Source organism: Pituophis catenifer, unplaced genomic scaffold (genome assembly GCF_029215685.1).
Source record: "Pituophis catenifer annectens isolate HBS135680 unplaced genomic scaffold, rPitCat1.0.hap2 SCAF_7, whole genome shotgun sequence".
Lineage (NCBI taxonomy): Eukaryota > Metazoa > Chordata > Lepidosauria > Squamata > Colubridae > Pituophis > Pituophis catenifer.
Window position 1 is genome coordinate 70764761 of NW_027256887.1, and position 14321 is coordinate 70779081.

The 14321-nt window shown below is 40.1% G+C and overlaps 1 protein-coding gene across 1 annotated transcript in view; it reads right to left on the reverse strand.

The window, feature by feature from the left end:
- SLC37A3 (solute carrier family 37 member 3) overlaps positions 1-14321 on the reverse strand; it is a 37714-nt gene that overhangs the window by 21572 nt on the left and 1821 nt on the right. Inside the window, exons 2-6 of the mRNA XM_070947105.1 lie at positions 10690-10870; positions 7530-7644; positions 5513-5605; positions 3330-3413; positions 1674-1819 (exon numbers count right to left, since the gene is read on the reverse strand). Of these exons, the coding sequence (XP_070803206.1) occupies positions 1674-1819; positions 3330-3413; positions 5513-5605; positions 7530-7644; positions 10690-10784 (533 nt within the window). The 5' untranslated portion in view covers positions 10785-10870. The remainder of the gene's footprint in view (positions 1-1673; positions 1820-3329; positions 3414-5512; positions 5606-7529; positions 7645-10689; positions 10871-14321) is intronic.

Genomic DNA, 14321 nt, shown 5'->3' on the forward strand with positions numbered 1-14321 from the left:
ATGCTGTATGGGGAAAAAAAAAAGTTCTACCCAAAAATTAAGAGGTGGGATAACCTGAGGATGTTGCGCAGCCTGTAGCTAGATCTTAATGTACAGACATAGCCTATGCATAACAAGAATATACAGATACGTTTTTCTGATCGCTCATGATCCTGGAGGTAAGCGATTAAGAAAATAAGAAGAGATATGAGACACGATGGCTTTGAAGTCATAGATAGACCCTGCATTTAATTGCTCTTCAGGCAGCTACTTCTAAACATTCTGGAGCAGCAGAATTTACCGGGGTGGGGTGGGGGGTGGGGTGGGGTGGGGGTATTTATTTATTTATTGGTTCGATTTATATGCCGCCCTTCTCTGGACACTCAGGGCAGTTTACAATGTGTTAAGCAACAGCCTTCATACTTTTGTATATACCTGCTTAGTAGGGCTTTCTGGGCCCCCTAAGCGGTGTTCTTTTTATACAAAGTCAGCTTATTGCCCCCACAATCCGGGTCCTCATTTTACCTACCTCGGAAGGATGGAAGGCTGAGTCAACCTTGAGCCTGGAGAGATTTGAACTTGCAGTAATTGCAGGCAGCTGGCAGCTAAGTGCTACTTAACAGCACTTTAGTCCGCTGTGCCACTAAGACTCCTTCTGTGTTGCTCATGCTCTTGTTATCTCCCAGTCAGATTCAACCATCCAGAAACTTCCACTGATCTAGAATAGCAGTCCTCATGTTCAATGGCCAGCTTTGGTACTGCCAAGTTGTACCACTCCTGCGAGAGGTGCTTGAGTGTTTCTGAATGCAATTCAAGATGCTGGCTGATACTTTTAAAATCCGAAATGGTTCAGAGCCTGAGCATTGAAGATACCACCCTTCTCATATAGATTCCTTCCATTCAACATTGGTGGCCAGAGGGGCTTTATCTAAGAGAAGCGGAGGAGAATGGGCTCAACAGTTAACCTTCTCAGCGGCATTTCCCCTCCTGAGGAATAGCTTGTCCCCGGACATAAGGATGGTCCTCACACCAGTGGTGGGTTGCCCCTGGTTCGGACCGGTTCTATAGAACCGGTAGTAAAACCGGTGGGAGGCTCCGCCAACTGACCCGGACGTCATCAGAAGCTTCTGCGCATGCGCAGAAAAGCACACACACGAGAGCAAAGCTAGCGCACACGCGCGGGCACAATGCGGACCGGTAGTAAAGGTAAGTAGAACCCACCCCTGCCTCACACATATTCATAGAGATGTTTCCTTGCATATTTATCACATCAACATGCAAGACAGACTTCTGTTATAATCCTTTATATTCTTCATAGTAGGCTATTTGTTGCTGCTATCTTAACATCTATAAACCTAGAGTCCATGAGAATAGAGGCACTAATACACCTTAAATAATTGAACACTAGCAGGCAAAACCTTGTTAAATCTACTGATTCTTTTCTAAAAGGACAACCAGCCTTTGTCCTTATAAATAGGATAAAGGATACAATTTTACATTTTCATCTTGGCAGGAATGCAGCCCGACCAACTATGATCACATGGCCGGGGCGAGTGAGTTCAGCAAACAAAACAATGTGGACACACAAGCAACACATGTTTAACAGGAAGAGGAGCCTTGCACAATAACCGCACAGTGGAGAGGAAAGCCACTACAAAAAATATGTACAAGGGGAAGAACCAACTTTTGCATACCCAGCTTTGCCAAACCAGTTTCCCATGACAGCAACCACACAGGGCCAGCCCGTGGACTGCAGCAAGCCATTCACAATCCACAGGCAGCAGTAGAACCACTTGTTGTAGAAATGCAGCCATTCGGTGACAGTGCCAAACACAAACACCTAAAAAGAAACGACAAGAAGAAGAAAATGAAGTGTCGATCCCAAATTAGACTGGCAAATAAATCCACAATGCTTTCTGGCCATGCTCTATATTATTTATAGGCTACAAGTTAAGATCTATCTGGGCACCTTGAAATGATTTTAGTTCATCACAGGAAATAGCTATTCACAATTCAGGAGATAGGTGCCAAATGCTTTCTGAGAATGTAAGGCAGAAGGGAAAATTGTCCATAATTTAAATAAGGCCTGGCTTAAAAAAAAGAAGGAATTTCACTCACATGGTATTCGCTAATGATTTAAACATTCAAAACAACATCTTTAATTACTACGGCAAGAAAACTTCTTTTAGTAATGTTTTTTTCTATGTCTGTTACCAAACAGAAAACTGCATTTTTCCAAGCACAAGCTTCAGTATACAGAACTTGCACATCATTAACTTTTTAAAACACAATAACAACTATAACTTGCAATAAAATGGTTTCAGCAACAAGTATCCTAGTCCATTTCTTGTTCTGCTCTCAAAAATATTTTAACAAGCTGAAATCTTAAAAATATTTTATCAAATGAATGAATCATTTGGCTATATGCCTTCATATCATTTGGCTATATGCTACCAAGGCAATGGCGACATCAATGGCGAACAAGGGTGAATGCAGCCTGGATGCGTTGACAAGAACGCATCCATTGGTGTGGTGGTGGGATTCAGCCGGTTCTGTCCGGATCGCGCGAACTGGTAGCGGTGACTGCGGAAGGCTCCGCCCACCCACCTGAATGTAATGTGCGACCACTGTGCACGCGCAGAAGGAGAGGATGCTCACATTTGCGAACCGGTAGGGAAGGTAAGTGAATCCCACCTTTGATCCACCCTGTTGCACTGTATGGCACTGAATGCTGGGCAGCAACAACAGGGACTGAAAGCTATCTCCATGCCATGGAAATGTGAATGCTCTGTTGGATATCGGGCATCTCCTTCTTGACCTGGACATCACAAATGACATCATTCTACAACATTTTGGTGTAGCATCAATTATAGAGAAGTTTAGAGAAGGGCGGCTCCGCTGGTATGGACATGTCCTGAGAGCAGCACCTTCCACCATTGCCAAGACTGCCTACCAACTAGAAGTCAATGGCCGGTGACCTCATGGGTGTCCAAAACAGAGATGGCAAGACACTACCAACAAAGACATGCAAGCTGCGGGCCTGCGCCCTGAAGACGCAGCTGACCATGCAAAGTGGCGTTCAATGATCCGAAAAGCAGATCCTGCACTTGCAGGAATATGCTAGGAAGAAGAAGAATGAATCATTTGGCTATAAGGTGCAATCCCCAGGACAGACACATCAAAATGTTCAGTCCATGCATTCTTTTATAAGATCCTGAAGATCCTACTGAATTTCTTGAACGTAATATCTTCATTTACTTAGAAGTGATTTCTGAGGAAATGTTACAGATATTCAAAGTCAAATACTATCCAGGATAGCATATTTTCCCAACTTTGATTTTCCAACTTACCACTAAGGCAGAGGAGCACATCCCAAATGCCAGAACCCAGCGCATGTTCAAGCGATCTCCAATAATACCACTAACAAACAGGCCCTAAAATAATAGTTTTAAAAATGGTTATTCAGTAAGAATCAGCTGAAGAAAGTTGTGATAGTCAATAAAACTATTATTCTTTTTTAAGGTCATATTTGTCATAAAGTCATACACTTCAGATGAGGTTGATTTCAAGCCCTGTAAAATTAATAATTAAACTATGCAAAATATTGTCTGCCATTGAGCCAGTATTAGAATGCAGTACTGCAAGCTACTTCTGCTGCCTGCCGGCTGCCTGCAGTTTGCAGTTCGATTCTCATCGGCTCAAGGTTGACTCAGCCTTCCATCCTTCCGAGGTGGGTAAAACAAGAACCCAGATTGTTGGGGGAAATACGCTGACTCTGTAAACTGCTTAGAGAGAAGTGTAAAACACTATGAAGTGGTATATAAGTATAAGTGCTATTGCTATTGGAATGACACAGATCCTGTCATCTCTGAGTGAAGGATGCTAAAATCTGAGAGAAAAACAGCAGGAAAAAAAAAAGAAATGCTCAAGGAACAACTTTTCACATTCCATGTGTTCTGAGAACATGATCTCCAGCACAAAAAATGGAAAATAACTCATTACTGTAAAGTATTTGGCGGTGGGGGAGGGGAGGGGAATGAGACAAGTATACGATTAGTATACGATTCTGCCCACTTGAAAGATTCATCAAGATTTTTATACAAGAAAATGAGAGCACTCAAAAATTACTGTTCCTGTAGATTACCATAGATTTTTCAAAACGGATACCTATCCAGTGTAGGGGTCTGCCTGTCCTCCTAGCAGCAAATGATGGAATTGTAACCAATTTGGTGTATGGTTTGGTTCAGGGGCGGGTTCCAAATCCCATTGCCACTGGTTCGTGCGCGGGGCGTTTCTGAGGGTGGGCGGAGCGTCCCTGCCACTGCCGCTACTGGTTCGCCCAACCCAGTGCGAAACGGGAGCAAGCAACCACTGGTTTGGTTGTTGGATTGAACAAGTGAGACTTAACTTCAAATTCATGTTCAGTTGTGAAAACTTGCTGGGACTGTTATTGTGGGAACAATAGGACAGAGAGCACTGGGTATGCTTCCTTGAGTTCCTGAATAAAAAGTGGGATATAAACTAGCAAATAAATAAGCTCATCTAGAAGGAATGGATCAGGGAAGGCTGCAGCAGGTAGCCTGGAGATTGATGCTTTCTTTTCATGTCTGGTTTTTTTTTTTTTTTTTTTGGCACAGCATAAGTAATCAATGCTGTACCATTTTGTTATACTCAAAAACTGCAATATTAACTAGACTTTGGCTGGATTCACATATGGTATTATGCTATAAAATGGTTTCTTTGGCTCTGGCATATTGTGTGATGGAAACCTAACAACTGCATGAGCCATGTTTTGTAGCTTAATGTGTTAGACAAAGCTAATCCGTTGCAGTTTATTGAGCAAACTATGATGAAACAACCTGGTGTTTAACACCACGAGCTAATAAGAGACAATCAATATAGCAGGATCCAATTTGGGTTAGTCACTGAGACTAGAGGTTTAGCCCTATCAGCTTTTGGACTTGTGCTGGAGCCCATCGTCAGGGAACTTCTCTCTCACCAGAATATGTGAGAGGGAAGTTCCCTGAGGATGGGCTCCAACATGAGTCCAAAAGTTCAGAAGACTAAATCTCTGGTCCCGGTGACTGACCCAGATTGGTTCCTGCAATATTATTCTGGGACACATATATTTGCCTTCATTTGTGACATCTATAGCTTTCCAATAAAGCAGGCATGGAATCTTTGCTCAGTGGTGAAAGCATGCAAAAGATCCCATTTTCAATTATTTCTTTGTAAAGCTAAGAAAGATTTAAGAGAGTCCTGTAATTATAGGCAACCTGTCATCCAACTCCCATCAATTCTAGCAATGCAAAATCTTCCAAGGTGAACTCCAGAGTGTCTCATAGTGAAGGGTTATGGAGGCTGCGGTGGAAAAACACTTGGAGACCTTGGTAAATGATACTGAGCTGCATAGATCAATGCTAATCTACACCAAGTTACCCTATAAAATTAAAAGCTAGGTTGAATCTGATGGATTTAATCTTCCCCTTTCTTCAAAACTCAAGAACTGTTCGAAGAAGGAGAATTTGCTCACCACAGCATAAGAAAACAGGAAGATGGTATCCAATGTTCCAAGAAATAATGTAGCTTCTTCAGCATTAGGAAATAGATGACTGCTGTTCCAAAGCTACGAAGAAAAGTCAGATTACCATAAAATGAGATGGCAGATAGGTAGATAATACAACATAGCCCCATAAATATTAAACAACACCCCACTTAATGTCTTTAGTCCTTAGATTCCAGCCATAGTTATTTCTGAAACCATGTAATCCAAATCGCCGCACTAAAGGCTAGAAGATAAAGTGTTAAATCAGAAGTCTTCAAACTTGGCAGCTTTAAGACTTGTGGACTTCAACTCCCAGAATTCTCCAGCCAGCATGCTGGAGAATTCTGGGAGTTGAAGTCCACAAGTCTTAAAGCTGCCAAGTTTGAAGACCTCTGTGTTAAATTTATCATCCCACTCAAGCTATTTAAGACACACAGAAACACAGCAATCCTGACTGATCATATTCATAGTACTTTCTGGTAAAACAGAATTTTTAAAAAGATTCCTTTCCAGTTTCACTTCTACAAAAAAGAAAGATTTCCAGTTTCTGAGACAGAGAAGTTCCTTCGGTAAGAACTGCGTCCATCTGGGTTTCTGTAGAAAGTATCATCATTAATTAGCTTGCTAGACAGAACTTGACCATTTCTCGTGAATGAGTCAGGGTATGTTGCAAAGTGAAAAGAAGAAAGCCTGAAACTGGAATATCTAATTTACAATATATCGTAAATGCTTCCTTTAATTCTCATAGGATCACCTCCTAATCAGGGAACATAGCAGCTTGCCCTGCTACTTCTTGTTAATGGAAAACGCCAGTGTTTACAGAGTAAAGAACACTCCTAGAAAGCATATCACTAGAAAAAGAAGACATCACACAATTCCCTTTCCCCTGGTTTGCCAAAACTTAGCTATACTTAATCTATCCAGCATCAATCCTCAGTAAATATTTAATGGAGACAAGGTTACCTCTGAACACTTGTCTATATATGTGTATGTGTGTGTGTGTGTGTGTGTGTGTGTGTGTGTGTGTGTATAGTTACACTTACATAGACAAATATATATATATATATATATATAAGTGTATATATATATGTATATGTATATATGTATATATATATGTGTGTGTGTGTGTGTGTGTGTGTGTGTGTGTGTGTGTGTGTGTGTATATATATATATATATATATATATATATATATATATATATATATATATAAATATAAATGGCATCATACTGGTCTAACAAGACTGGATTTCGAAAGCCAGTTCTTCGCATTAGAGATGTGAGAAAGAGAATTAATGACTTTCCAGATCCTGCTGCACTACAATTCCTAGAAGCCCCAGATTAAAAAAAACCCATAGATTCGTTCTCCTGCTTTTGATTTCTGTTCTCTTGAGCCAATGTAATATCTAGAAATTTGCAGGTACCATGTGTCTGGAATGTAGATCAGACCAAGAAACGAGCTCCACATTAAGATAACAGAATCGTATAAGCCTACTTATACTTTACCTCAATGTTTCTCAATCTTGGCCACATGAAGATGGCGGGAGAGGACTTCAACTCCCAGAATGCTGGCTGGGGAATTCTGGGGGTTGAAGTCCACCAGGGGTGAAATGCTCTGAAGTCTGCTACCGGTTTGCTTTGCGCGCTTTGCACGTATGCGCATCGCAGGCGCTATGAAGCCTTTTCTGAGTATGCTTTTCTGAGGGGGGAGGGGGAAAACAGCTGTGCTGCTAGATTCGCTAGAAAGCAGGATTTCCTGCTTTCTAGCAATATAAATCGCGCGGCACAGCTGATTGTCACACAGCTGATCTTCGGAACTTTTTAAAAACTTTGTTTAGCATTTCTTTACTACCGGTTCCGGAGAAGAAGAAACAATTAAAAAAAATCTTCCTACCTTGATATCCCTCACCCAACTCTTGTTGGCTTGCTTGTTCTGTAGGTCAACCCTCCGGAGAGATGTTAACTTTTGCGGGGCTTTGAAAAATCAGTAAACATAAACACCCTTACCTCGTACGGTTGAAGAATGAAGGCAGAGTCATTAAAGCAAGAGGGGGTCCATTGGCTGGAGATGCTGACCTTGACGTTGCTAAAGGCCTTTCGGGAGGCATGGAGAAGAGAGTAGCTAGGAATTTTAAAAAGAAGAATTACAAAACAAGAAAGAAAAATTAAACATATGTTATTACCTCAATAAATAAATATACAAGCAGTCAGACTGGGTCCAATTAAATAACATGAGGGTATTAACTCTAGAGCAGTGTTTCCCAAACTTGACCCTTTGAAGATGTATGGACTTCAACTCCCAGAATTCCTCAACCAGGCATACTGGTTGGGGAATTCTGGGAATTGAAGTCCATACATCTTAAAATAGCCAAGTTTGGGAAACACTGCTCTAGAGGGTCACAATCTCCAATTGGGGTGGCATGCGTTCCTGTGGGAAGGAAAAAATAAAACACATACATACTTCCAGACACATCTAGTGCGAAATGCTTTGATAAATAGTTGGGACAAAATTAAGAAAAAGCATTATATGAAAGTTCCAATTTGGATATCAACAATGGAGGCAATAATTTATCCAAATGTATTAGATATAAACAAAGTGGTAAGGTATTCGGAATTATTAGACGAACAAGGAAATTTAAAATCGGAGCAAGATTTTAAAAAATCAAGGAATAAAAATTGACTGGTGGCCATACCTGCAAATTAGAACAAAATATAAAAAAGATCGAGAACAATACGGCATTTATGGAGATCAATTGGAATTTGACAAAATATTATTAGGAACAGGGGGGAAAATGATTACTAAAACATATGATCTATTACTAAGATTTAAAATGGAAGAAGAAAATGTGAAGGAGACAATGATTAGTTGGGCGAGAAATTTTGGACATAGTATTCAATTAGATCATTGGGATAAATAATGGGAGAGAAACTACAAACTAACAATGTCAGCTGCTTATAAGGAGAACCTTTATAAAATGTTCTATCGCTGGCACTTACCACCAGCCAGATTGGCCAAGATGTTCTCAAACCGATCGCCTGAGTGCTGGAGATGTGGTTACAAGCAGGGAACATGCTATCACCGTGCATTGTGAATTATCTAATTATCACAGCACTGTCTTATGTCTAAAAATACACTGCTCAAAAAAATAAAGGGAACACAAGCAGAAGACATCTGAGATCTGAATGAATGAAATAGCCTTATTAAATACTTTGTTCGTTACATACAGTAGTTTTGTGTTCCCTTTAGTTGTTTGAGCAGTATATAAACTACTGTATGTAAAGGACAAAGTATTTAATAAGGCTATTTCATTCATTCAGATGTCGGATGTCTTCTGCTTGTGTTCCCTTTATTTTTTTGAGCAGTATATTTGCCCATATACTAGAGCTATATCACTATTATCCTTCTCATTTTTTTCTATTATATTCTCCTATTGGTATCTTATGATTATATTACTTAGTTGTTAGTATGTACACTGAGATCATACAGTGGGGCAAAAAAGTATTTAGTCAGCCACCAATTGTGCAAGTTCTCCCACTTAAAAAGATGAGAGAGGCTGTAATTGACATCATAGGTAGACCTCAACTATGAGAGACAAAATGAGAAAACAAATCCAGACAATCACATTGTCTGATTTGGAAAGAATTTATTTGCAAATTATGGTGGAAAATAAATATTTGGTCAATATCAAAAGTTCATCTCAATACTTTGTTATATTGAGTTGTGTTTCTACCAAACAGTTCTACTTTGGTTTCATCTGACCATATGACATTCTCCCAATCCTCTTCTGGATCATCCAAATGCTCTCTAGCAAACTTCAGATGGGCCCAGACATGTACTGGCTTAAACAGCAGGACACGTCTGGCAGTCCCTGGTGGCCTAGTGTGTTACTGATGGTAGCCTTTGTTACGTTGGTCCCAGCTCTCTGCAGGTCATTCACTAGGTCCCCCCGTGTGGTTCTGGGATTTTTGCTCACCGTTCTTGTGATCATTTTGACCCCATGGGGTGAGATCTTGCGTGGAGCCCCAGATCGAGGGAGATTATCAGTGGTCTTGTATGTCTTCCATTTTCTAATTATTGCTCCCACAGTTGATTTCTTCACACCAAGCTGCTTGCCTATTGCAGATTCAGTCTTCCCAGCCTGGTGCAGGTCTACAATTTTGTTTCTGGTGTCCTTCGACAGCTCTTTGGTCTTCACCATAGTGGAGTTTGGAGTGTGACTGTTTGAGGTTGTGGACAGGTGTCTTTTATACTGATGACAAGTTCAAACAGGTGCCATGAGTGGAGGACAGAGGAGCCTCTTAAAGAAGAAGTTACAGGTCTGTGAGAGCCAGAAATCTTGCTTGCTTGTAGGTGACCAAATACTTATTTTCCACCATAATTTGCAAATAAATTCTTTCCAAATCAGACAATGTGATTGTCCGGATTTGTTTTCTCATTTTGTCTCTCATAGTTGAGGTCTACCTATGATGTCAATTACAGGCCCCTCTCATCTTTTTAAGTGGGAGAACTTGCACAATTGGTGGCTGACTAAATACTTTTTTGCCCCACTGTATGCACAGGAGACAAATTCCTTGTGTGTCCAATCACAATTGGTCAATGAAGTATTCTAATCATAGTGCATTGTGAATTTTCTTCTTTATGGTCTCTGCTGAATGGCATTGCCTACCTTATTAATATAGCCCATGCCAGAAATACTTTAATAAGAAACTATCGTTGACATTAGCTATGCTGTTGGGACTAATGGATACTATGGTACGATGGACACTCACAAAGAGTCTGAGGGATCAGACCGAATACCTATCCAAATCCAGCATCCAATTTTCCTCAGCAACCAGATAGCTATGGATAGTTATAATTGGTAGATTTAATGTTCATGGCTTAAAAAACGGGTGAGATACAACCATAGTTGATGAGAAGCTTGTATGTAACATTTATTCTGCATCAACATATTGATTCTACCATATAAAAGGAACCGTTCAGTGCTCTATTTCAGGGTCTTCAACCTTGGCAACTTTAAGCCTGAAGGACTTCAATGCTGGCTGGGGAATTCTGGGAGTTGAAGTCCTTCAGGCTTAAAGTTGCCAAGGTTGGAGACCCCTGCTCTATTTTCATCCAGTTGCTCAAGAATTCAGATGAATCCCTGCAGGTTCAGCTACAACCACCTACCTGAAGAAAGTGAGGAGGAACACAGCAACATGATGATGTGTGAACTGTGGCACAAGGCTTTTGTTGGTAGACTGCCTCCTCTGAGTAATAGGCATAGCTCCTTTTCAGGTTTCCCCAACTTCTCCCCCCAGCTTTCTTTGCCCCCGAAGGCTGGAATGTAAATTATGTCATTTCTCTTCACCTTTTAAAAATAAAATAAAAGCAAAATAAGATCAAGGAATATTGAAACAGAGGCAGCAACAGCAAAGCATAAACATTTTAAGTCCTACTTTTAAGCAAATGTATTCAATCACATCTATGTGCACATATAATATCATAGATCAATTGAAATATCAGGGAAATAATGTTTCACATTTCCTGACAAATCAGAAGGAAATTTAATAAGGAATGATTAGGTGTCTGTATGACTGGAGATACACATTTGGGGAATTGGTACATTAACTCATATGGTTTGGGTTTGTTTTACTACTGCTAATAGACTGAGTTTATGAACTTAGACTGAAGTTCATAAAAAATATTAACATGATTTTGCAGCAAATGCTGATGATCAAACATACACGATCCCTTATAAAAAAGAGCCGAGGTGGCGCAGTGGTTAAGAGTGCAGTACTTCAGCTACTTCAGCTGACTGCTAATTCAGCAGATCAGCGGATCAAATCTCACCGGCTCAAGATTGACTCAGCCTTCCATCCTTCCGAGGTGGGTAAAATGAGAACCCAGATTGTTGGGGGAAATATGCTATTTAGTATACTGTCTTTGGTGTAAGCCGCCCAGAGTCCTCAGAGAGTGGGCAGCATAGAAATATGACTAATAAATAAATAATAATAAAAAATGTTATACATATCTTTTTGGTGGGACTAAAAATGCAAAATTCTTACAGCAACTTAAAAGTTATTGAACAAAGGTAGCTTGTTTCCTTTTAGTTTTCTGAGTGTGTGTGTATGGGGGGGGAATTAAACACTGCTAAGGAGCAACACGCAGGAGACTTTAATCTCCTCAAACTGAAAAGAGTCCCATATTTTCAGCTCTGCTGTCAAACTCGCAGCCCATAGGCCATGCCCATGCCCGGTTTAGCAAAGGGGGGGAAAGTTGTGATACATCATATGACGACAATGTGTCGTCGCGAGTTTGACACCCCTGCTCTAGGAGATCACATACATCCTGCTTATAGATTATAGTTCCTCAGATCTTCTTGCTTAGTCTTATCCTGACTGCCACACTTCCAAAAACCTTTCCTGAATATGCAGTGATTATCTACAGGACCGCATTCTGCCACCGATTGCCTCCCACCGACCAATACGCTCCCACAGAGGGCCTCCTCAGGGTGCTGTCAGCCAAACAGTGTAGGCTGGCGACCCCCAGGGGGAGAGCCTTCTCTGTGGGGGCCCCGGCCCTATGGAATGAACTGCTCCCGGACATACGAAGGATCCCCGACCTCCGTGCCTTCCGTCGCGCTCTGAAGACCCTATTATTCCAGCAAGCTGGACTGACAGGATAAAGGTTTTTTAAATTGGGTTTTGATAGGGGTTTTAAAATGATGTTAGTTGGATGTTTTAAATTTGGCCGAATGATTGAATTATTTTAATAAGCTTTTAATTTTTGTTGTACATTGTTTTTACCATGGCTGTTCACCGCCCTGAGTCCCTCGGGAGAAGGGCGGTATACAAATATAATAAATTAAACTAAGTCTGTGTTCTAGAAGGAAGCTATGACTTCTCCCCTTATGTACATAATGCTAGTTTTGCATCATAAGTACGATTATGGTCCATGATATAAAAAGATGAGCCTCCCTCTCAACTTTACAATATTCACTCAGTTGGTCATCTACAGAGAATAAAAGAAGCACTTAGCTGCTAGATGTTGTTCACTTCTTCAAGCATAGCACATTAATTAGAGCATACTGTTATGTTTTCCAGGTTACAGCATATGTGTCTCTTGTTACAGGTTTCAGTAACTGCATGAAACCCGATCATTTCTAAGACAGGAATTCACTATTGGAGAACTTTAAAGGGTCTGCTACAGCTTGTTAGATACTCTGGAGGTAAGAGTAGATAGACACCTAAGGAATGGCAATATGCTGACTACTATTCTTCCTATGGTTTATCAGTATTTATCTTATCTATCCTTTATCTGGCTAATTCTCTTAGGAACCAGGAGGGGGAAGGGGCAAAGAAAATTAACTGCTAAGTAGAAAGATAAGATAAAAGGTAAGTAGTAGTCTACAGGTAAAGAGGGTCCTCTTGTATGCGTACTTTAATTTGTAAACTCCTGTTGTTTATGAATAGGAAGTTTTGGATGTCTGAACCAGACGTCCAAAGACGTTCAGAACTGTTGTCACAAGATGGAAATCATCAGTAGCAACTCTCCTTCCAAGGGTACACATTCACATGTGCGTAATGAACCGAGAAGTTGAGTAAGCTTCTCTGGTGGCTATTTTTCCTATAACTGTACATTCGGCATTAGAAAATGGTCCAAACTCTATTCCCTGAAAACGTGAAAGTTTTAAATTCTCACTGGCATACATGTAATTTTCCTTTAGCAACAATTGGGACCCACAACTCAATTGTTAAGTGCAACAGTTGCTAAGTGAAACTGTGACTGTATGTATGATCTTATTTCAGTTTTCCTTTGCTTTACAGACCTGCAAAGTTCACGTATGCGAAGATTGGTCATAAAGTTATTTTTATATTACTTTTAACTTTTTCATCACTGTTTTAACACCAAAAAAAGGCACCAAACAAGGTGATTGCTAAATAAGGACTATCTATGTTACTTTTGCCATCTTTTTTTTCAGAATTCTACAGAGAAGATAATGAGATGTAATCAAGGAAGTATGCAATCCAAGGAATTTATCTGGTATCATAACAAATCAGTATTCCTTCAGCATGTCCCATCTTTAAAAAGAATAGAAAGCCACATTGTACCTTATGCTTGTAAAGATAGCCTAACGTTATGTATGTTGGGGGCTTTGCATACGTTAAATTATTATTAGATCTTAACCTTTCCTCCAGTATCTCAAACTAGCATATATAATGCTCCCTGATCCAAATATTTCCTCGACAACAACCATGAGATTGGAGACTAAGGAGGGAGGGGCGAAAAAAAGGAAACCTTAAGAGCAGTGGTCTCCAACCTTGGCAACTTTAAGACTTGTGGACTTCAATTCCCAGAATTCTGAGAATTCTCCCAGAACTCTGGGAGTTGAAGTCCACAAGTTGCCAAGGTTGACACCCCTGTTTTAGAGAACCTCAAAATGGTAAGTAAATGATTGGTACTTGACCTGATTAGTACTCAGGTTGAAGTCTATCACAAAATCCCAAGGCTGAAAAAGTTAGACTGGAAAGTTTCTTTTAAAAAAACACAGGAGTAACAAATAATTTTCAAATCTTTGTCAGTAAATATATAAGGGCATGTCTTGTTAGTGAGAAAGAAAATCATTAATATTCAATTGAAGTTAACCTTTTGGATGGCAGCTTCTATCACAAATTTCTATATTCTGTACTTCCCGCTATACCATTAGAACTAATTTAATCATGGACAAGAATTTTAATCAGATAGCATCAATTATATAGTCACTTCTGACATTTTCTGATTAAGTACCATGCAACTAAGGAACAAAAAACCACTGATTA